Below are 24,372 nucleotides of genomic sequence, written 5' to 3'. Positions count from 1 at the left end.
TGATTTGTGTGAAGCTCAAACCTTGGGAAGAACTGGAAGCAGGACCTGGATTTCCTGCTTTCCACTGCCGCGTTTCACCTGCAGGCACCTCCCACTGGGATCAGCAGGAGGAGGAAGGGCCCAGCTTGGAGTGACTCCCCCTGCACTCTGGGGAGGGTTCTGGGCAGGGGCCTCCTGTGCTCCAGACACCAAATCCTTCAGTTCCTTGGCTGAGGAGCAGCCCAGCCTGGTTTGTGTCCAAGGACAATGTGGGTCACGAAGGCTGGAGGGTAAACTGGATTATTTTTACATTGCATTGGTCCTTTTCTTGAAACATTCGTGGTGTGGTGGCTGATTTCCCAAGGAAAGGTTCTCTCCACAAATCCTGCAGATCAGGGTCTCTCTCCAGCAAGACAGGGCTGAGACTCAAAAGGGAAACCAGCTCAGCATTTCCCTGGAATTCAAGGCATGACTTGGCTTTGTATTGGTTTGTATTTGCAGCCTGAAGTGACCCAGGATCAACCCACCAGGGTCAGCAACTCCAAGGGGCTGCAAATAAGGAGGAAAACCAGGGATTTCTGTCCAAAGAACAATTTTTGGGGTTGTTCTCAGGCTCCTCACAGATGGTTTTGGTGTCCATGCCCAGCTCCAGCAGCAGGATTAAAGCACAAGGATTTTTATTTGGGATGAACCAGAAATCTCAGTCATTCAGACAACTCAGATTTTGCTTCTTTAACAGGGAATTAACCCTGTGCCAATTCCTCTTTTAACATGGAATTAACCACTTGGCAAAGAGAATTCCTTTTTTAATGTGGAATTAACCACTTAGCAAAGAGAATTCCCTTTTTAACAGGGAATTAACCACTTGGCAAAGAGAATTCCCTTTTTAACAGGGAATTAACCACTTGGCAAAGAGAATTCCTCTTTTAACATGGAACTGACCACTTGGTAAAGAGAATTCCTCTTTTAACAGGGAACTGACCACTTGGCAAAGAGAATTCCCTTTTTAACAGGGAACTGACCACTTGGCAAAGAGAATTCCTTTTTTAACATGGAATTGACCACTTGGCAAAGAGAATTCCCTTTTTAAAGTGGAATTGACCACTTGGCAAAGAGAATCCTCCTCAGGTGTGTCTGTTACCAACATCACTCACCCCACAGACACCCCACCGTGTCCAGTGCAGCCAAGAGGTTCTTAGAAAAGACAAAAACAAGGACAAAACTCCTCCTCCTGCCAGGAGGTGCCTCCAGGGAGAGGTGAGAGCCCCAGCCCAGCCTGCAGTGCCCCCGTCCCACCACGCTGGGACCTCCAGCACCAAACCCACAGCACAAAGAACACACCACGTGGCCTGGAAGGTTTGAACAATCTGCTTTTTACCATTATTTTTGTAGCAAATCCAACAAGACAAAGCCTTGGTGACATCAGGGGACAGCACAACCCCTCAGCCCACCCTGGGGGGAACAACACAAGTCTCACAGACACAGCAGGTCACCAACCCACACGAGGAGAAAATGGATCCATTCCTGGTATTGAACCCCCATGAAACAAACATATTCCAATAAAATTCCCAGTATAAAGTTGCCCAGGTTCCTATGGGAAGGGTTTATATGAAAAGCAGGAGTTCTCCACTGGGAGTTCCTGGTAGAAAACAGCAGGTACAAACCCAAGGTAGAAATCTGGAGTTAGAGAAATCCTTTGGCAGCACATTCAGTTACAATCAGGCCTTAAAAATAAATATGGTCGTGTCTGGAAGTGTGAAGAGAAACAGCAGCCCCCTCTAGTCCACTGGGTTAATTATAATTAAATTATTTTACACTATCTACAAATTGCATATCACAGAGTTAGGGACAGGAGGGATGAGAGAGGACAAATCCTGCTTTTAGAAAAGTTCAGGCCTGTGTGTAGAAAACCTCAGACAAGTGGGGATGTTCTTTATGTACATTCTTTATACTGAACAAACCCCCCACATCTGGCTGGCCCAGCCAGGACTCCTCTTGGAATCCAACAAAAACACCAATCCCAAATTCCTGCCAAACAGGGAGGATTTACACCACCACCAACAAGGTTTAATCTGAGCACAAACCGACTGGGAACAAAGAAAACTCTTCCAATAAAAGCTCCAAACAACAGGAATTTGGAACAGCAGCATTGGAATCAATGAATTTCCTTAAAAGACACAAGAACAAGTTACCAAACACTTCAGTATTGCCACGTGGGTTGTTTGCACTGAGCTGCTTCCAGGGGCAGGAACAAGACAAACTAAAGTCCTGTCAAAAAGAAACAAACTCTCCCTTCCAAGTGCACACATTTCAATGAAAAGGGATGGGAAGAGCAGGTTCTCAAGCCCTTATTGCAGGAGCACGAGGCTGCAAGTGAACAGAAGGGCAAGAGAATGAAGCACAAGGCAAAGGAGGTGCAGGAGGTGCTGAGGGAAGGGTGGGTTTGTCACCCAGAATCCAGGAGTTCCAACTGGGACAGAATTCAGCCACCAAAAAGACTTATTTAGACATGTGGGAGCTTCATGGATTCAGTGAGGAGGTTTCTCTCAGTGAATTGCTTCCATTGTTTCCCCAATCCAAGGATTGCTCTCCAGGGATTGTTAGAGCAGGTGTCAGTGTGACCTTGCTGCAGTGAGGAGGTCAAAGGAAGAGAACAAACTGATTTTTTCAGTGTTGCAACAAGAAAAGAAAGAAATCCCACATTGCCAAAGGATAATGCAGCTCATCTGCCCCCTTGTACAAACCTCACCCCTTTCAAAGTGCATCAGGGAAGAAGTTCTTGGATTTCCTTTCTCAGCCACGCTCCCAGCTCTGAGGATTCTCCTTCTCCAGGGCCATGGCTGTTGTTTGCCACACTCCTTGTGTGGGGAGCTCATTCCCACCCACCAGCACGTGGATTCTGCCTCAAACCCCCTTTCCCAGGGGTGAGGGTTCCTCTGGGCTCTGTGGTTGTTCAGAAGTGGATGTGGTGGCAGAGGAAGGAAATCCAAGACACAAAAAGCCTCCTGGTCCCACCAAAACAATTCCTGTTCCCCTCAGCTCCCCCTTGGGAGGGGAACAAGGCAGATCCTCACAGTCTTAAGGAGCTTCAAACACTCCTGAGCCCCCTCCTTTCCCACAAGGAATGACAACAGTCCTTCACTTCTAAATACATCCAAAAAGGAAAAGAAAAAGAGGTTCTGTGCAAGTTCCTGGCTCAGCACCTTGGACCCAGCTGGGAGCATCCCTTGCCAGCTCTTCCCAGGGAGACTTGTGCTTGCAGTGCCACCTCTGCCAAAAGACAAGGGAATTCTGGTAAAACTTGTTTTCTTCAAGAAGAACACTCCAGTCCTCTGGATTTTCCAAACAAGGATCCCGAGGCAGCACCACAATCCCCTCCTGTTTGCACAGGACCGTGGGGTCCTCACTGTCACCACACCAACCCCTCCTGCATGGCTCCAGCTCCAGCCTCCAGCTGCAGAATTCCCCACAGCCACTGGCACAGGAGGATCACAGGAGACACCAGAGGAGGCAAAGCAACACTGCACGACGTCTCAGCTCCCTCCAGCTCCCAGAACCACATTTCAAAGGGAATTATTTCGGGCCAATCTTTCGAGACTCACAAGCGGCGTTTCCTGACAGCGCAGGAGAAAGGGCTCAAAGGAAGCTGGAATTATTTTAAACCATCCCTTAATCTAGTTCAAGATGCAAATATGCAAATCACCATCAGAGCTGGTGCCTATTTTTACTCTGCAGTGAGCTGGGTTATTGGAAAAGGAAACTGTACTTGGATATCCACGACAGGGATTGGTAAAGATCATTAGCCAGGTGATTATTCCTTAACTGAGGAAGAGGAGCAGGCTGTGTCACAGCAGAGGCTGCTGGTGGTAACTGGGCTGCTGCTGGAGCAGGGAGTGGGCAGGGAGGGCCCCGGGGTAGGCTGGTCCTGCAGGCAGAGAGGCCGAGCTGCTCGGGAACGATGCCATGTCTGAGGCCAGGCCCAGCTGGAGCGGCGGCGGCGGCTGCGGGAACGCGCCAGGACCCGGAGCAGGAGGGAAAGGAGGCAGGGCCGGCTCGGGAGCGGGGCTGTGGGAGACAACAGCGGGTCAGGAGAGGGCAACAACACCCAGGGAGGGAACAGTGGGTCAGGAGAGGGCAACAACACCCAGGGAGGCAACAGCGGGTCAGGAGAGGGCAACAACACCCAGGGAGACAACAGCGGGTCAGGAGAGGGCAACAACACCCAGGGAGAGTACAGACAGCTCAGGGAGAGGGCAACAACACCCAGGGAGACAACAGCGGGTCAGGAGAGGGCAACAACACCCAGGGAGACAACAGTGGGTCAGGAGAGGGCAACAACAGCCAGGGAGGGAACAGCGGGTCAGGAGAGGGCGACAACACCCAGGGAGAGTACAGACAGCTCAGGGAGAGGGCAACAACACCCAGGGAGACAACAGCGGGTCAGGAGAGGGCAACAACACCCAGGGAGACAACAGCGGGTCAGGAGAGGGCAACAACACCCAGGGAGGCAACAGCGGGTCAGGAGAGGGCAACAACACCCAGGGAGGGAACAGCGGGTCAGGAGAGGGCAACAACACCCAGGCAGAGTACAGACAGCTCAGGGAGAGGGCAACAACACCCAGGGAGGCAACAGCGGGTCAGGAGAGGGCAACAACACCCAGGGAGACAACAGCGGGTCAGGAGAGGGCAACAACACCCAGGGAGGCAACAGCGGGTCAGGAGAGGGCAACAACACCCAGGGAGACAACAGTGGGTCAGGGAGACAACAGCAGCTCAGGGAGAGTACAACACCCAGGGAGAAAACACACAGCCCAGGGAGAGAACAGCCGGGTCAGGGAGAGTACACACAACCCAAGGAGAGTACACACAACCCAGAGAGAGTACAGACAGCCATGGGAGACAAGAGCCCGCTCAGGGAGAGTACACACAGCCCAGGGAACCAACACACAGCCATGGGAGACAACACACAGCCATGGGAGACAACAGCTGGCTCATTCAGGGAGAGTGCAACACCCAGGGAGACAACAGACAGCCCAGGGAGAGTACAACACCACCCAGGGAGAGTACAAAACCCAGGGAGACAACAGTCGGCCCAGGGAGAGTTCAGCTGGCTCAGGGACACAACACCCAGCTCAGGGCTGGAATGCAGGGACACAACACCCAGCTCAGGGCTGGGATGCAGGGACACAACACCCAGCTCACTCAGGGAGACAACACACAGCCCAGGGAGACAACAGCCGGCTCAGGGAGAGTACACACAGCCCAGGGAGACAACAGCCAGCCCAGGAAGACAACACACAGCTCAGGGGAAACAACAACACCCATCTCAGGGATACACCACCCAGCCCAGGGACACAACACCCAGCCCAGGGACACAACAACACCCAGCTCACTCAGGGACACAACAACACCCAGCTCACTCAGGGACACAACAACACCCAGCTCACTCGGGGACACAACACCCAACTCAGGGAGACTACACAGAGCCCAGGGCTGGGGAAACAACACCCAGCCCAGGGATACACCACCCAGCCCAGGGATACACCACCCAGCTCAGGGAAACAACCCCCAGCTCAGGGAAACAACCCCCAGCTCAGGGAAACAACCCCCAGCCCAGGGAAACAACCCCCAGCCCAGGGCTGGGCACTGACACCCCACCCCACCCCACTGCTTCCCCCAGGAGCAAGGTGGGGGCCTTCAAAACATGTCAATTTGGACAAGAAGATGAATAAAATGCTAATTTTTAAGGTATTTGGTGCTTTTCCAACACAGTTTTTACACACACCCCCTCAGAACTGAAATCAGCCCCAGGTTCCCCTCCTGTTACTCTCCCTTGCAAATCAACAGAATTTCCCATTTCCATGTTTTTCATGCCTGTCATGCAGCAGGTTTTTATGTTTTTGCAGAAAAAATGATCTTTTCACCCTCAAAATCCTCCCAGCAGCTCAATAATGTTACTACTCAGTGACCCTGGTGGGTCCCTCCCAACTCAGACTGTTGGGTGAAATATATTAAATTAATACATTAAATGTCTGGGAAGTCTCTTTAATTTTTCCTCTCTGGGCTGGGGGGCCAAACCTGAGCTCAGACATTCCTTTCCAGCCCTTCTCTCTTAAAAGCTTCCTGGGAAACATCCTCTTGAAGGCCCAATGTTATCCCTAAGGATGCTCTGACTGACACTTAGCCCAGGAAAATTGGGAGTTGGCCTTTCCAAACTGGGTGTCACTGTAAATATAAATATGGAACATGGAACCTCTGGGAAAAGCAGTGGAATTCCCACCTGGAGGAGCAGGAGGAGGAGGAGGAGGAGGTGGGTCCATACCTGAGATAAGCAGCCTGGGCTGGCTGGGTGGCTGCAGAGGGGGCCAGGCTGTACCCCGGGGCCAGGGGCACCTGCTGGACCCCCTGGAGCACGAAATTCCCGCTGGGAGCCTGCATGGGATAAGGCTGCAAGGGAAAGCAGGAGCCTGAGCATTGCTGGTCAGCACAGCTGGGAAACCAAACCACCAGAACATCCTGAGGCTGCAGCACAAACCCCTCCAGTGCCCTGCACTTCTGGTGTAAATAAAGCAAGATCAGAGGCTGAAGGTGCTCCTTGGGTTGGGATTCAGGGTAATTCCTGGGCACTGAGGGGACAGTTTGTCCCAAATAACCACTCCAGGCCAGCAGTATCCTGCATTCCTGAGCACTGGGAGCAGCAATCTTGGAAGAAAGAGCAAACTCCAGCTGCCTTTTGGCTTAAATTACTTTGTAACCTCCAAATATAATGACTTTTCCATCGTCACCAGGAGTTAAGGACACAGAATTACTTTTAACTGACATATTTTCAGAGCTGGCAGTTGCCATGGCAACTATTCTTTTCCCACTGAACAATTAACATTAAAGTAAAATTCACTTCAAGTACAAACCCTCATTCTGTTCTTTCAAATCTCTCTTTCCCCTCCATATTTTTCCTAAACCATCAGTAGGCACATTGGGGACACTGTAAAGCACTTTTGAGCCCCAATATGTATTTATAAGTAATAAACATATTATTATCCATGTCTTACAACTGATCCAACACGTTCATTTTTAAGAGCTAAAAGCAGGAGTGCTTCCAGATTTAGGAAAAATCCCCCTGGCATTAATATTATCTTGCAGCTCCCTCCCCATCAGCCAAGAAGGGAACATTTCCCTGGGAGAGTGACGTGACTCACAGCAAGAACAGCCACCAAGCTGCTCCAACACAGCTCCAGGTGTCAGGAATGAATCATGGCAGCATCTCTGGGGATCTGCAGGAAGGGCCAAGCCACGGGGGCAGCCCCCAGCCCTCCTGGCAGGGCTGTAAAACCCCCCAGGCAGTGCCAGGGAGGGCTGTTTGTGCCCCAGACCCCACTGACCTGCACAGAGACCCCCGAGGAGGTGGCAGGGAACTGGGCAGGGTGGGGCAGTTTGGAGTAGGCTGAGTACAAGGGGCTTTCATTCATCAGCTTGTTGTAGAGCTCCAGAGCTTCCAGAACCTTCACGTTCAGCTCCGACAGCTCGGAATGTTTCCTGTTCCAAAACAGAGGAATGGAGACACTGAGCTCCTCCAGTGGGCACAAAGGAAAGTGGTTCATCTGCAAGAAAAATCAGCCCCTGAAAGGCAAATGGTCAGTTTGGCTCCCATTTGTACTGGAAAGTTGCTGTTCTGGGACTGGAGGGAGAGTCCAAGTGGAGCTCAACTCCCTGAGACAGCAACTCCCAGCTGTGCCCACCTTCATCTTCAGCCTCAGGTATCTCCAGGAATCACAGGATCATGGAATGGTTTGGGTGGGAAGGGACATTGAGGATCATCCCTGTCATGGGCAGGGACACCTCCCACCAGCCCAGGGTGCTCCAGCCTGGCCTTGGACACTCCCAGGGATGGATCCAGGGGCAGCCACAGCTTCTCTGCCCAACCTGTGCCAGGGCCTGCCCACCCTCCCAGACACCAATTCCTTCCAATATCCCCTTTCCCAGCCCTGCCCTCTGGCAGTGGGAAGCCATTCCCTGTGTCCTGTCCCTCCATCCCTTGTAAATAGTCTCTCTCCATCCTTCTTGGCTCCTCCAGGTACTGGAAGCCCAAAAAATGAGGAGGAAGAGGTGAAGGTGACACTGAAGGGATTTTCCTGTCCTGGACAGTGAGCAGGAGACTGAACATTCCAAACTCTGGACAGGCTGTAAAAGGCCACAGCCAAAAAATGCCCAAATAAAAGGCAGCCATGGCTTGTGCAGCCACTTCTGGAGCAGCAACCAAACCTGAGGGCACACACTGGGAACTCAATTCTTCAGCATTAAAAGACAATGGGAGGGTTGTCACATTTTTCTTGCAAGATTTTCCAGCTTGGGAGATGAAAGTACCAAAAAAAAATATCATTATCAGTGCAGAGTTTGAAGGAAATCAGTAACTAGGAGAAGCTTGGTTAGGCTCACCTGTCTATCTCTTCTAGTTTTTCATCTATCATTGGGCCCATCTGCTGGCAAATATCTGTGAAGACACAGTGGTGAGGCAGTCAATGACTGGCACTATTAAAAGTTTAAAGCACTTATTGAAATAAGCAATTCATTTTGGTGTGGTTGGGTAAAAACACTTCATCCCATTTATTATCTTATTCCAACAACTGGTTAGTTCAGAGCTGGGAGTTGGATCTTGCAAAGATCAGGCATTTCACAGGAGCTGAGAGTTATGCAAATGGCTCTGCTGAACGTGGAGCTGGCTTGGAACTATTCAATAAATTCAAACTCCACAGAGAGCCCCACACTCCCCCTGTGAGATCAGCTGTCCCAGGCACACTCTTGCACAGCCCTCGGCTCCTACGAGCTTAAAATAAACACAAAAGAACCACCAGCTCAATCCACAAAAGGTAATTGTGAGCAGAAGGAATATGCAAAAAAGCTCAGTGCTCCCAGTACCTTCTGAGTCGAGCAGATCTGGAGAATCCAGCTTTAAATCTGTAGGATCTATACTCTGGAGCACCTGCAGGGTTTTATCCATCTTGTCCTGGAAGGTGAAGGGAAGATGAAGAACTTTTATTTCTCCACCATTGCAGAGACTGTTTGAATTTTCCAATAAAATTTCTTCACATAAACAGAATTATCTGCCAACGTTCAGCAGCAGAAGATGCAAATGCTGAGCTCTGGTTTGTGTCTGAGCTGGCTCCATACCTCATCTATGCACACTGGCTCAGGCTCTGCCTTCTCAGTCTCCTCTGCAGAGTCCTCAGGAACAGGAGCTTTATCCACAGCTGCTGGAAGGACAAACAGGAGGTTCTTTCCTGCAGCTCTGTCACCACATCACCTTAAAACCCACATTTTCTCCTGGTGATCCATCAAGTCTTTGCAGGGCAGGTGTTTGATAAGGCCTTGAAGCAGAGATGCCCCCAGTGAAAGGGAGATGGGTTTGTTGGAAAACCCAAACCCCACCCCAGCACATTTAGTGCCAGCCAAGGCCTGAGGGCTGAGCTTTATCTTGGCATCGTGGGCATGGGCAGAGCCAACAACCCCCTGCTGTCCTTGTGTCTGAAAAGAGAATGTGACTTTTAAATTCATTGCAGGCACATGGAATATGTCACTGGCAAAGAGTTCTGGTGAGCTGAACCGAATTTGTGAGAGGAAAAAGGAATGGAGAGCTTGGAAGAGCAAATGGAAATTCCAGGGAGCGTGGAGTGCTCTGTGCTGGAAAGGAGGGCAGGGTGTCTCTCAGCTCTTTCCCCGGGCTGATGGCAGGCAATTAGCTGGCTGATGGGCTAATTAGGAACGTGCCTTTCTGAAAGAATGGCTGGGTTTGGCAGGGACTCACCTGCCTCGGGCTCCACACTCAGGTCAGAGGTCACGAAATTGGAGGGGAACAGCCCCACTCCTCTGTGGTTCTCCCCCTTCCACCAGTTGGCATCACTGGGGACACAAAGATGGATTAAAGCCCTGGGTGTTAATCAGAGACAGATCTGAGGCTTCCACAGATGGATTGAACCCCCTGGGTGTTAAATTAGAGACAGATCTGAGGCTTTCACAGACAACCTGTGACCCTGAGCAGGGACATTTGCTGAGATGGACACAAAGCACAGACAGGACACGGGCAGGGCAGGGAAGGGAGAAGAGGAGTCAGGGAGCAGCAGTCACTCAACATTTAACACAATTCATCAACTCTTTATACTGATTCCTTTGTGGCTGTGAATGTATCTACAGCTGATAACAACAATAACGACTTCAGCTCTTTTTCAGTCAGTTTTATTCTTAGGAAATGTGATCCTTGACAGGCAGAGATTTCACAAATGCTGGAAGCACCTGGAATTCAGCCCTGTGATGCCTCTGCACATTCTTATGACATACAACCAACTAATATTTACCTAAAGAACTACAAATTGCACGAAATACCTGAGTTTCCCTGCACCAAAACACCACCTGAGGTCAAAGCCCAGAGGCATGGAAAGATAAAAGGAAAGATAAAAGGAAGATAAAGGATGTGAGGGAGGACAGAGTGAAATGTTTCCATGGGAGGGGGAAAGCACCAGTGGGAAAACTGCCACCCTGGAACCATAAATTGTGGAAGGAAGTCCCCTCAGGTGAGAGTGCTGTACCTGTCATCCAGAACCAGAATGATCTCTCCACTCTGAAAGGTGAGCTCGTTGTCCTCCACAGCCTCGAAGTCGTAGAGGGCTCGAACCTTGCGCAGGGTCGGGGTGGGCTCGGGGGGCACAGCCCTGGGGGGCTCCTGCTGCTGCTGCTGCTGCTCCTGCAGGGACAGCTCGATGGCTGCAGGCAGGGCACAAGCACAAACAGCATCTCTCTGTGTCCTGGCCTCAATCAACAACCACCCAAACCCAACAGAACAGAACAAAGCTAACTAATGTAGCAAAAAAAGCCAGGCAGGAAGGGACCTGGGGGGACTGAGGGACAGGAAGCTCAACAGGAGCCACCAGTGTGCCCAGGTGGCCAAGAAGGCCAAGGGGATCCTGGCCTGGATCCAAACTAGCGTGGCCAGCAGGCCCAGGGCAGTGACCCTTCCCCTGGACTCTGCCTTGGGGAGGCCACACCTTGAGTGTTGTGGTCAGTTCTGGGCCCCTCAGTTGAGGAAAGAGCTTGAGGGGCTGGAGCGGGGCCAGAGAAGAGCAACGAGGCTGGAGAAGGGACTGGATGTGGCACTGAGTGTCCTCTGAAACACCTCCAGGGACAGAGAATCCACCATGTCTTGATCCAACCCCACTGTGATCACCAGCCCAGGGCACTCAGTGCCACAGTGATCACAGTAGGGTTGGATCAAGGGTTGATGAGCTCAGAGGTCTCTTCCAACCCAACTGAGAAGAGCAACGAGGCTGGAGAAGGGACTGGAGCACAAGTGCTGTGGGGAGAGGCTGAGGGAGCTGGGGGTGTTCAGCCTGGAGAAGAGGAGGCTCAGAGGTGACCTCAGCACTGTCTGGAACTGCCTGAAGGGAAGTTCTGGCCAGGTGGGGGTTGGTCTCTTCTCCCAGGCACTCAGCAATAGGACAAGGGGGCACGATGGGCTCAAGCTCTGCCAGGGGAAATTGAAGTTGGAGATCAGGAAAAAATTCTTTGCAGAGAGAGTGCTCAGGGATTGGAATGGGCTGCCCAGAGAGTGGGTGGATTCCCCATCCCTGGAGGTTTTGAACCTGAGCTTGGCCGTGGCACTGAGTGCCATGATCTGGTAAAGGGACTGGAGTTGGCCCAAGGGTTGGACTTGATGATCTCAGAGGGCTTTTCCAACCCAATCCATTCTAGGATTCTATGAAACCCCTTCCTTTTATCCAGGGCTGGGAACATGGGGGATAATTCCACCAAAGATGTTCCACGAGACTTTTGTGTTTCCAGGTTTATATCCTGAGCTACAACTGCAAACCCCTCCCCAGAGTCAGGCAGGATATTTGGGGGACTCTGAACACTCTGATGGGCTGCCCTGATCTCTGCAGCTCTGCATTTCCTTTCAGCTAAACAATGGTACAGCTGCAACCTAGACAGGGTTTGGGTTTATTTCTTACAGCTCAGCCTCTGATCTAAACAGTGTTTGGGTTTATTTCTTACAGCTCAGCCTCTGATCTAAACAGTGTTTGGGTTTATTTCTTACAGCTCAGCCTCTGATCTAAACAGGGTTTGGGTTTATTTCCTACAGCTCAGCCTCTGATCTAAACAGAGTTTGGTTTATTTCTTACAGCTCAGCCTCTGATCTAAACAGGGTTTGGGTTTATTTCTTACAGCTCAGCCTCTGATCTAAACAGGGTTTTGGTTTATTTCTTACAGCTCAGCCTCTGATCTAAACAGGGTTTGGGTTTATTTCTTACAGCTCAGCCTCTGATCTAAACAGGGTTTGGGTTTATCTCTTACAGCTCAGCCTCTGATCTAAACAGGGTTTGGGTTTATTTCCTAAAGCTCAGCCTCTGATCTAACCAAGGTTTTGGTTTATTTCCTACAGCTCAGCCTCTGATCTAACCAAGGTTTTGGTTTATTTCTTCAAGTTCATCTTACAGCTCCAGGGTTAATGTTTTTTTGTCTGAAGCTCTGCAAGGTTAAGGGAATTGATGAAGTTGACTACAAGCTAAAATAAAAAATTAATATAAAACACAAAGTTAGTACAGGTCTGATTAAAAATTAGTGAGGACCACATGATTTTATGGAGAAGGGATAAACCCCATTTTCTTGAGGGGTCCCTGTACCAATCCCTGCACACAGAGGCACTTTCCTTCCTTCATTGGACAAACCCATATTTATTGTGTTATTTAAACCCAGTCTGCCTCTCTAAAGTTTAAATGGCTGTGATGGGGAGGACTATCCCACCCCAAATCCTCATGGATGAGGGAAATGGCCCCAATATTCCACTTCCCAACCTGCTGGCAGTTTGATTGCAATTCCCTGGAGCAGGAAAAGCCCCTTCCTTGCCCCTGCCTGCCCTCCAGCACCTCCCCAGTGCCAGGGCATGGGCAGCACCCACCTCTGGCTATGTCCTCCTCCTCTCTGCTTTTGCTGGCTGATGCCCCACTCTTGGCAGCACTGCTGGCAGCCTGCAAAGGTGCCAACAACACAAGGATCAGGTTACAGCAGCAAAGAAATCTCTGTAGTGAAGTGTTTGTAAAGATCAGCACGAAGCTGTTCCTGCTCTGCTGCCTCATGGGATCCAGGGGAGTTCCCACAGTGGAAAATCAGCACCACTCAGACCCTCAGTCAGGTCTGCCTTTGTTTTCAGCAGGGAAAGAAGGGAAATAAATACTGAGGTTTAATTTAAATCACTGCTCATTTAAATAAGTCATATTTGGTGTATTTAGGTGTATTTATCAAAGTGAGGCTGCTCTTTGGAATGGCTCTTTCCACCTTTTCCCTCACCCCTCCCTTCCAGTGGAAGCAGCTCCAGTTGGGCTCTCCTGAGTGACACACCAGGAGTCCCCACACCAGCACAGGGACATCATTCCTGGAGTTCCCATTCCCACTGGAAGTGGAATTGGGTGCCAGTGCTCCAACCCTCTGTGTCTCTGCCATATGTTCTAACACATAGCCTGGATTGGGAAGTGAAAACATCTCTGTGGAGGAAGGAAAGATTGTACAAGTTGAAACCCCCTCTGTGTTTAATGCAGAGGGAAGTGAACCTGGTGTAGGGAATACAGAAGAGAAGCTGTGATTTGGATTTTCAGAGCTCATCTTCCCCTGACTGGGGATTAACATGGAAATATTGAGAGCCATCAAGAATAAAGGTTACAAAGAACCCACCTGGCATCACATCTGCCAGTCAGAGAGGGCACAATAAATAAACACCCAAGGGACTGGAGCAGCCCTCCCTCCCAGCCCAGTTCCAGACAGGGACACAGACAGGGAATGGGGGCCTGGAAAAGGAAACCACAGCCCAAAGCCTCTTCCAAAATGTCTCCATTCCACTGCCCTTGGTTTTGGGAGGCTCTGGGCAGAGAATGAAGGGGTGTGTGCTCCATGGCAGCAAAATGAGAGCCAGGAGACACCAAATTCCAACTGTGGGTGGAGAGTTCTTTTGGTTTAAGGTGGTGGCAGCAAAATGAAGAAAATGACACAACTCAGAGGGGTGTCATGGAATGTTCTTTAGTCTGGTCTTCTTTTATTTAGTTTCTGATTTTTTTTTTGATTGATTAAACAGCAGAATGGCCTGAAGTGAAGCTGAGCCCAAGGAGGAACCCAACTGGGACAGGATCCTGCTCTCCCTGGATCCAAACTCCAGTCCCCACAGCCAGCTGTCCCTTCCCTTGTTCCCAGCACCACCCCAGAGCAGCTCACCTGGGATCCAGCTGCAGGAAAGGTGACTCCTTCCTCCTTTAAAGACTTGATAGTTGCAGATATTAAGCTACACTGGGGGTCCTTCTGAAATTCTTCTGCCCACTCCACCATGAGGGTTTTGAGCTTTTCACACACTTTGGGGTGAGCCTGGAAGACAAAATTGCACAGGAGGGGATGGCTGAACCTCACAGAGAAAACAAGAGTTGTCCCTCTCAGTAGAACCAAACCCATGTTACTGCAGCACCTTTAACCATCAGTGATTGTGTTGATTGAGAAAATTTGGGCAACAGTCTGAACATGTGGCCCTTTACACACTGCTGGGATACTACAGGGACCAGGCAGAGCTGCTGGAGCATTCCATGGGAAGGCTGGAGCATTCCACGGGAAAGCTGGAGCACTCCACGGGAAAGCTGGAGCATTCCATGGCAAAGCTGGAGCACTCCACGGGAAAGCTGGAGCATTCCATGGCAAAGCTGGAGCATTCCATGGGAAGGCTGGAGCATTCCATGGCAAAGCTGGAGCATTCCATGGCAAAGCTGGAGCATTCCATGGGAAGGCTGGAGCATTCCATGGCAAAGCTGGAGCATTCCATGGCAAAGCTGGAGCATTCCATGGGAAGGCTGGAGCATTCCATGGCAAAGCTGGAGCATTCCATGGCAAAGCTGGAGCATTCCATGGGAAGGCTGGAGCAATCCATGGCAAAGCTGGAGCATTCCATGGGAAGGCTGGAGCATTCCATGGCAAAGCTGGAGCATTCCATGGGAAGGCTGGAGCATTCCATGGGAAGGCTGGAGCGATCCTTGGGAAAGCTGGAGCATTCCATGGCAAAGCTGGAGCAATCCATGGCAAAGCTGGAGCATTCCATGGGAAGGCTGGAGCATTCCATGGCAAAGCTGGAGCATTCCATGGCAAAGCTGGAGCATTCCATGGGAAGGCTGGAGCATTCCATGGCAAAGCTGGAGCATTCCATAGGAAAGCTGGAGCATTCCATGGCAAAGCTGGAGCATTCCATGGCAAAGCTGGAGCAATCCAGCACCACCACTCCAGGGCAGCAGAGGCTGAAGGCACTTCAGATTTCCCTGATTCTACCCAAGAACTGGATATTTGAGATCAGGGCTCCTTCCTCCCCTATCCCAGAGATCCTCCAAGGCAAATTCTCTTGGCTCATGCAGGCAGCTCCCCCCCCACACACTGTTGGGATCTTAAATTCACTTTTAGGTGGGTAAGGAAGGGTTAAAAGTCCAACTATTTGACTTTTCAACTGTTAGCCACGTTTCCACCTCACTAATTTTGGAGAAATTCAGGCCACCTGCCACTCTTACCAAATTCCTGCCCCTCTGTGTTAGTTATTCTCATTTTGCCTCAGTTTCCTCTTCATTCCTTTTGTTATTCCCCTCCCACCCACCCCAGTTGGTTTGATGTAGGACAGTGGGTTTCCCTCCCAGACAAAGCCCTTCCCCACCTTTCCTGACCCCTCCCCAGGTGCCACAACACCCAGCAGGGAGACTCTCAGCACAGCCTGATCTCTGGGCATGGCTGTGTCTCCCTGAATCAGCCTCTGTGTCCCCAGAGGGGGATTATCCACAGGGGGATTATCCAGAGGGGGATTATCCACAGGGCAGTTTGTGCTCCCACACTGGAGCTGAGGGCTGGCACAGCCTGGGATGTTTGCCTGGCACACCAAACCCAGGTGTGAGGATAAAAAAGGGTTTTGGAGTTGAGAAAAGCCTTTGGAGCTGCAGGCAGAGTCTCAAGCCCAGTAATTGGTACCCTTTGGTACAGAGATGGGAACACTGAAACTTAATTAGTCCTGTGAGGAAAACCAGCAGGCTGGCAAAAAAAAAAAAGAATGAGATAAGAAGGTTTTGAGAGAGAAGCAGGTGTGAGAAAAACAATGTTGGAGAGAGAAATTTTTCCCACAACAAAGAACATCTGGGCAATCAGTACCACCCAATTAGAAGCTGTAATGAGGTTTATAGACATGCACTACAACCCATGGAACTGGCTGTGGGTGGGATTTGACAACATATATTGTGTAACTTGCACTTAGAGGGTATCTTTTATTCTTTTTGCTTGTCTTTTTTCTGTTTTTCCTTTTTCTTTCTTCATGGAGTGATTTGTGTGTGACACCTGCAATCTGTGCCCTCTCCTCTCAGGAGCCTGTTCTGGTTCTCCCTGCCCATGGATAGCCAGGAATGGGAGCACCTGGAGACCTATTTTTCCATAGAAAGCAAGAAGCAGGAGAGCTCTGAACTCATTTTGCTTCCCAGCAATTTTATTAATTTCCTTAATTGCTCTGCTCAACCCCTGGTGATTGCAGGGCTCCCATGGAGCTGGAAACCCCTTTGTAACCAGTTCACCAGTTGGGGCTCCAGCTGGTTCTCTCCCTTCCACCAGTTGGCATCACTGGGGGCACAAAGATGGATTGAACCCTCTGGGTGTTAAATCAGAGACAGATCTGAGGCTTTCACAGATGGATTGAACCCCCTGGACATGAAATCAGAGACAGATCTGAGGCTTTCACAGGTGGATTGAACCCCCTGGACATGAAATCAGAGACAGATCTGAGGCTTTCACAGGTGGGTTGAACCTCCTGGACATTAAATCAGAGACAGATCTGAGGCTTTCACAGGTGGGTTGAACCCCCTGGACATGAAATCAGAGACAGATCTGAGGCTTTCACAGATGGATTGAACCCCCTGGGTGTTAAATCAGAGACAGATCTGAGGCTTTCACAGGTGGATTGAACCCCCTGGACATGAAATCAGAGACAGATCTGAGGCTTTCACAGATGGATTGAACCCCTGGGTGTTAAATCAGAGACAGACCTGAGGCTTTCACAGATGGGTTGAACCCCCTGCACATGAAATCAGAGACAGATCTGAGGCTTTCACAGATGGATTGAACCCCCTGGGTGTTAAATCAGAGACAGATCTGAGGCTTTCACAGAAAACCAGTGACCCTGAGCAGGGAACCAGTTCAGCAGTTGGGGCTCCAGCTGGAGCAGAGATTTGGGAAGAAAAGCTGGTTGTGCTTTTCAATTCCTCACACCCAGATTTACATCCCATCAGCTGCTGGACCCCAACCCTTCAGGTCTTCCTTTCTGGGTGATTTTCCCTTTCAAGATTCTACAGAACCTCTAGAAAATTGTCTGCAGGCTTTAATTCCCTTCCAAAAATGTGATTTAACCTGCTCACACTTTCCCTTCCACTCCAGCCCAGGAGTTTCTCTCAAGGCAAATAAAACTCTCCTCAATAAAAGCTGCATTTGCCATTATCAAATTAATCAAGCTTAGGAAGAGTACAGGTTTTCATGTTAATTAAAAGTGCTGTAAAACTTTGGGGTATTTCCAGCTGTCACTTCCTCAATCCCTTATTTTTGACAGTAAAAATTCAGGCACACAAATCCCAGAGAAAACACAAAGGGCAGTTCCTGCAACAACTGCACCAGAACTAGAAAATGGGAATTAACCAGAACATCCTTTCTGCCACTTCTTGGAAGTCACCAGAACAACCCTGGCCCAGCATTTGAGGCTGTGGAAGTGTCACCTTGTTGATGATGGCTCGAGCCTCGGTGGCAAAATCCCTGGAACACACTTCCAGGTGGAAGATCTTCCCACAGTTGGACACACAGGCTCCTAAAAGCTGGAAAGAGAAGGAACAGCTGTGAAAAAAGCACAAAAACACTGAAAGAAATTCAGAGCTCAGCCCAACCCTCTGCTCAGCACACACACTCTGGTGCACTGGAGTTAATAAGGGCATAACATACTCCTGGCAAAGCTGGTAGCCCATGGCCTGGACAGGTGTACCCTCTGCTGGGTCAGGAGCTGGCCCAGAGAGTGCTGGTGAATGGAGCTGCATCCAGCTGGTCACCAGTGGTGTCCCCAGGGGTCTGTGTGGGGTCCAGTCCTGTTTAACATCTTTAGTGATGATTTAGATGAGGGGATTGAGTCCATCAGCAGCAAATTTGCTGCTGACACCAAGTTGGGAGGGAGTGTCGACCTGCTGGAAGGCAGGAGGGCTCTGCAGAGGGAGCTGGACAGGCAGGAGGGCTCTGCAGAGGGACCTGGAGAGACTGGTGGGCTCTGCAGAGGGACCTGGACAGGCAGGAGGGCTGTGCAGAGGGAGCTGGACAGGCAGGAGGGATGGGCTGATTCCAATGGGATGAGGTTCCACAAGGCCAAGTGCAGGTCCTGCCCTTTGGCCACCCCAACCCCTGCAGCGCTCCAGGCTGGGCACAGAGTGGCTGGAGAGCAGCCAGGCAGAGGGACCTGGGGGGACTGAGGGACAGGAAGCTCAACAGGAGCCACCAGTGTGCCCAGGTGGCCAAGAAGGCCAAGGGGATCCTGGCCTGGATCCAAACTAGCGTGGCCAGCAGGCCCAGGGCAGTGACCCTTCCCCTGGACTCTGCCTTGGGGAGGCCACACCTTGAGTGTTGTGTTCAGTTCTGGGCCCCTCAGTTGAGGAAAGAGCTTGAGGGGCTGGAGAAGGGACTGGATGTGGCACTGAGTGTCCTCTGAAACACCTCCAGGGACAGAGAATCCAACAAGTCTTGATCCAACCCTACTGTGATCACCAGCCCAGGGCACAGAGTGCCAGAGTGATCACAGTAGGGTTGGATCAAGGGTTGATGATCTCAGAGGTCTCTTCCAACCCAACTGAGAAGAGCAACGAGGCTGGAGAAGGGACTGGAGCACAAGTGCTGTGGGGAGAGGCTGAGGGAGCTGGGGGTGTTCAGCCTGGAGAAGAGGAGGCTCAGAGGTGACCTCAGCACTGTCTGGAACTGCCTGAAGGGAAGTTCTGGCCAGCTGGGGGTTGGTCTCTTCTCCCAGGCACTCAGCAATAGGACAAGGGGGCACGATGGGCTCAAGCTCTGCCAGGGGAAATTGAAGTTGGAGATGAGAAAGAAATTCTTTGCAGAGAGAGTGCTCAGGCATTGGAATGGGCTGCCCAGAGAGGGGGTGGATTCCCCATCCCTGGAGGTTTTTCAGCTGAGCTTGGCCGTGGCACTGAGTGCCATGATCTGGTAAAGGGACTGGAGTTGGCCCAAGGGTTGGACTTGATGATCTCAGAGGGCTTTTCCAACCCAATCCATTCCATCATTCTGTGATTCTATGATTAATTGATTAAATAATCTGATTGATTAAATGTGTATTCCATGGAGAATATCCAGTTTTCTGGAGCCAGGGTGAGATTTACTCACTGTCAGTGCTTGCAGAGCCACGTGGGGCACTTTGTGGTTGACCCTCTTCATGATGGCCTTGAGACAATCCCTGGGCCTGCCAAAGGAACAAGGACACGGTCAGGGATCCCAGAGGGACAGAGGGAATGGGACCAGGAACAGCCTGGAGGGGCAACACACACAACTGGGGCTGGGGCAAACCCCCCAAACTGCCCCTCTGCCAGGGCTGGGGGAGGAGAGGAGAGACCACCCAGCCTCAGCTGGGATTTGGGAGACAGGGAAGGGATTTTGGGGGACAGGGAAGGGATCTGGGAGCCAGGGAAGGGATCTGGGAGCCAGGGATGGGATTTTGGGGACAGGGAAGGGATCTGGGGGAATAGGGAAGGGATTTGGGGGACAGGGAAGGGATCTGGGGGAACAGGGAAGGGATCTGGGGGAACAGGGAAGGGATCTGGGGGAACAGGGAAGGGATCTGGGGGAACAGGGAAGGGATCTGGGGGAACAGGGAAGGGATCTGGGGGGACAGGGAAGGGATTTGGGAGGCAGGGAAGGGATTTGGGAGGCAGGGAAGGGATCTGGGGGAACAGGGAAGGGAGCTGGGAGAACAGGGAAGGGATCTGGGAGGCAGGGAAGGGATCTGGGAGGCAGGGAAGGGATCTGGGAGGCAGGGAAGGGATCTGGGAGGCAGGGAAGGGATCTGGGAGGCAGGGAAGGGATCTGGGAGGCAGGGAAGGGATCTGGGAGGCAGGGAAGGGATGCTGGGGGAACAGGGAAGGGATGTTGGGGGAACAGGGAAGGGATGTTGGGGGAACAGGGAAGGGATGCTGGGGGAACAGGGAAGGGATGTTGGGGGAACAGGGAAGGGATGCTGGGGGAACAGGGAAGGGATGCTGGGGGAACAGGGAAGGGATGCTGGGGGAACAGGGAAGGGATGCTGGGGGAACAGGGAAGGGATGCTGGGGGAACAGGGAAGGGAGCTGGGGGACAGGGAAGGGATTTGGGAGAGAGGGAAGGAATTTGGGGGACAGGGAAGGGATCTGGGAGGCAGGGAAGGGATCTGGGAGGCAGGGAAGGGATCTGGGAGGCAGGGAAGAGATCTGGGAGGCAGGGAAGAGATCTGGGAGGCAGGGAAGGGATCTGGGGGAATAGGGAAGGGATCTGGGGGAATAGGGAAGGGATCTGGGGGACAGGGAAGGGATTTTGGGATACAGAGATGGGATCTGGGAGGCAGGGAAGGGATCTGGGGGACAGGGAAGGGATCTGGGGGAATAGGGAAGGGAGCTGGGGGACAGGGAAGGGAGCTGGGGGACAGGGAAGGGAGCTGGGGGACAGGGAAAATGTGAAATCCCCATGAAAAGGCTGGGCACAGAAAGCATCAAAGGAATAACTTGGGCTGCCGTGCAAAATTCCAGAAAAAAGCTGGAAGACCCTCAGCAAATCCTGCTGGAATATTTCTGCCAAAGAATCTCAGGGCCATGCCCACGTATTTGTGGAGATGGAGCATGTAGAGGGTGTTCCCTCTGAAATGGCCTTCCCACCATCAGGGAATTCCATGGAATTCCAGGACACAACTCACCCATTGGGAGTGCTCCCAACTCTGTCACAGATGTCCAGGATAAGGCCCCAGTCCTCACTGGTGTTGTACTCATTGGTAGCTTTTTCTGGGAAGAAAAACAGGATTTATTCAGGGGAAGAGTCCAGGCAACTATCCTGCCAAATTAATGAATATTAATTAGCAATTAATATTTCATGGAACGGGTTGAAGGGATCTCCAAGCTCATCCTGTTCCACCCCTGCCACGGGCAGGACACTCATTTTAGAGATAAACTGATAGGACTCAATGTCATTTATTTGTGTTTTTCAGTGTTTATCACTCAGGGTGTTTCAATCCCATCCAAGTGTTGCAGCTGAATTTTCTGAGCAGCAAAATAATTATTTAATCCCTGGAATTTGCTGCCTCAAGATTTCATTTTAACCTCCCAGCTGGATGTTTGAACTGAACTCAAAGATGAGTGTTTTTAGATTCCTTTAGTCTGGTCCTCCAGTGGCTCCAATCCCTCTGGTTCCAGATGGGAAACAAAAGGGAATGTCCAATTCTGGCCCCAATTTATCTCCATAACTGGAATAAACAGGAAAAAAAAATTTATCTTGAGACCAAAGCCCAAATTTACCCCCAAATGGCATCGGGGTGAAATTTGCTTTTCAGTGCATCAATATTTAAAAAAAGAAACAAAACTCATAATAACAAAAAATCATTGATATTGTTGTAAATAAATGAGTGTCTGACAGCCCTACCCAGGCAGCAATTCCTGCTCTGTGCCCCCTGCCCTGGGCACTGTGCCAGGGTCTGCCCACCCTTTCCATGCAGCAATTCCTGCTCTGTGCCCCCTGCCCTGCTTTGGGCACCTGGGGGGCTGGGGGCAGCCTTGGGGGGTCCTTGGCACAATCCCAGGATTGCTCAGGCTGGCAAAGCCCTCCCAGCCCCTGGAGCCCACCCTGTGCCCAATGCCCACCTTGGCAAAGCCCTCCCAGCCCACGGAGCCCACCCTGTGCCAAATGCCCACCTTGCTCCCCAGTTCAGAGCTCCGAGTGCCACAGCCAGTCCTGCCTTGGGCACCTCCAGGGCTGGGCACTCCAAACCTCTCTGGGCAGCCCCTGCCTGTGCCTGCCCACCCTTTCCATGCAGCAATTCCTGCTCTGTGCCCCCTGCCCTGCTTTGGGCACCTGGGGGGCTGGGGGCAGCCTCGGGGGGTCCTTGGCACAATCCCAGGATTGCTCAGGCTGGCAAAGCCCTCCCAGCCCCTGGAGCCCACCCTGTGCCCGATGCCCACCTTGGCAAAGCCCTCCCAGCCCCTGGAGCCCACCCTGTGCCCGATGCCCACCTTGTCCCCCAGCCCAGAGCACTGAGTGCCACGGCCAGTCCTGCCTTGGGCACCTCCAGGGCTGGGCACTCCAAACCTCCCTGGGCAGCCCCTGCCAGATGCCCACCCTTTCCATGCAGCAATTCCTGCTCTGTGCCCCCTGCCCTGCCCTGGGCACTGTGCCAGTGCCTGCCCACCCTTTCCATGCAGCAATTCCTGCTCTGTGCCCCCTGCCCTGCCCTGGCCCAGCCTGAGGCTGTGCCCTCTCCTCCTGTCCCTGTGCCCTGGGGCACAGCCCGACCCCCTGTCCCGGCTCCCCCTCCTGGCAGGGATTGCAGAGCCAGAAGGTGCCCCCTGAGCCTCCTTTGCTCCAGCTGAGCCCCCCCAGCTCCCTCAGCTGCTGCTCCAGCCCCTTCCCAGCTCCACTCCCTGCCCTGGGCACCTCCAGCCCCTCCGTGTCCCTCCTGGCTGAGGGGCCAGAGCTGCCCCAGCACTGGAGGTGCCCCAGCAGTGCCAGGGCAGGGACGGGCACACCGAGGCTGGCACAGCCCAGGGGTCACTGCCCTGTGCCCACCTGTGCCCGTGTCCGGCCCCCCCAGACCGTTCCCGGTTGTTGTTGTGCCCCGCGGGCCGGGCCGGGCTCAGCTTGGCTGAGTGTCCCGGCCCTGCCCTGCCCGTGCCCGGTGCCATGGCTGGTTCCGGGTGCCCACTGCCCTCTGCCGTGCCCGGTTCCGAGTGCCCACTGCCCGGTGCCCACTGCTCTCTGCCCGTGCCCGATGTCCGGTTCCGGGTGCCCACTGCCATGCCTGGTGCCCGTGCCCGGTGCCCTGCCCAGAGCTCATTCCCGGTGCCATTGCCGGTTCCGGGTGTCCGTGCCCGGTGCCCGTGCCCGGTGCCCTTCCCCGTACCCTGTGCCGTGTCCGGAGCCCTTCCCCGTGCCCTCTGCCGTACCCGGTGCCGCACCCGGTGCCCTTCCTCATGCCCGGGTTCCTTCCCCATGCCCGGTGCCATTCCCCGTGCCCGGTGTCCTGCCCAGTGCTCATTCCCGGTGCCATGGCCAGTTCCGGGTGTCCGTGTCCGTGCCCGGTGCCCTTCCCCGTGCCCGGTGCCCTTCCCCGTGCCCGGGTCCCTTCCCCGTGCCCCTCCCCGTGCCCGCTGCCGTGCCCGGTCCCCGCCGCTCACCCACGTCCTGCTCGAAGGCGCCGGGACCGAACAGCGGCATCGCGGCCGCTCCCGCCGAGCGCCTCCAACACAGCGCGGCCCGGCCCGGCCCGCGGGGCCGCCCCGTGCCCGCCCGCCCGCAACACCGAGCGCCGCGCCCCGCCGGGACGGCGGCACGGGAGGGACGGCGGTGAGGGGAGATCTCGGTGGGCAGCGCGGAACGGGGAGAGGCGCGGAGGGAGCGGAGCGGGGCGGGAGGCGGCGGCGGCAGCGAGCGGCGGAGACAGGCGCTGGTCGGGGCAGCCCAATCGGGAGGGGGCCTGGCGGGGAGGCCCTGGAGGAGAGGCGGAAACGGGGCGGGGCGTTGGGCGTGCCCGTGACGTCACGGGAGGGGCGGGATGGGATGGGATGGGATGGGATGGGATGGGATGGGGTGGGATGGGATGGGAATGATGGGATGGGGTGGGATGGGATGGGGTGGGATGGGATGGGATGGGGTGGGATGGGAATGATGGGATGGGATGGGATGGGAATGATGGGATGGGGTGGGATGGGATGGGATGGGATGGGATGGGGTGGGATGGAATGGGATGGGGTGGGGTGGGGTGGGATGGAATGGGGTGGGATGGGATGGGATGGGATGGGATGGGATGGGATGGGGTGGGATGGGGTGGGGTGGGATGGGATGGGATGGGATGAGATGGGGTGGGATGGGATGGGATGGGATGGGATGGGATGGGATGGAATGGGATGGGATGGGATGGGATGGGATGGGATGGGATGGGATGGAATGGGGTGGGATGGGATGGGATGGGGTGGGATGGAATGGGATGGGATGGGATGGGATGGGATGGAATGGGGTGGGATGGCCAGGCATGGCATGGCATGGGCACCCTGCAGCTCTCCAGGGCCTGGCAGTGCCCCAGCGGCTCCAGCCTGGCATTCC

At 53.0% G+C, this 24,372-nt stretch overlaps 1 protein-coding gene across 2 annotated transcripts; it reads right to left on the bottom strand.

Moving 5' to 3' along the window:
- Positions 1-1,332: 1,332 nt before the first annotated feature.
- Positions 1,333-23,592, bottom strand: STAM2 (signal transducing adaptor molecule 2). 2 transcript variants are annotated; one of them, XM_071562328.1, is made up of 14 exons: positions 23,448-23,592; positions 20,981-21,065; positions 19,426-19,501; positions 17,772-17,867; positions 14,224-14,370; positions 12,920-12,989; positions 10,557-10,731; positions 9,779-9,873; positions 9,145-9,227; positions 8,893-8,980; positions 8,413-8,467; positions 7,359-7,512; positions 6,302-6,426; positions 1,333-4,044 (listed from the first exon to the last, which is right to left on the bottom strand). In XM_071562328.1, exons 1-14 carry the CDS (start codon positions 23,485-23,487, stop codon positions 3,825-3,827), a joined length of 1,509 nt encoding a protein of 502 aa, XP_071418429.1. In that variant the 5' UTR covers positions 23,488-23,592; the 3' UTR covers positions 1,333-3,824. The 2 variants fall into 2 exon arrangements, with proteins under 2 accessions (XP_071418429.1, XP_071418430.1); XM_071562329.1 differs by having other exon boundaries at positions 9,145-9,224; positions 23,448-23,591.
- Positions 23,593-24,372: the final 780 nt, after the last annotated feature.

This window comes from Pithys albifrons, chromosome 8 (assembly GCF_047495875.1).
Source record: "Pithys albifrons albifrons isolate INPA30051 chromosome 8, PitAlb_v1, whole genome shotgun sequence".
In the NCBI taxonomy this organism is placed as follows: domain Eukaryota; kingdom Metazoa; phylum Chordata; class Aves; order Passeriformes; family Thamnophilidae; genus Pithys; species Pithys albifrons.
Note: the sequence above shows the minus strand (reverse complement) of the source record. Positions and strands in the feature narration are given on the sequence as shown.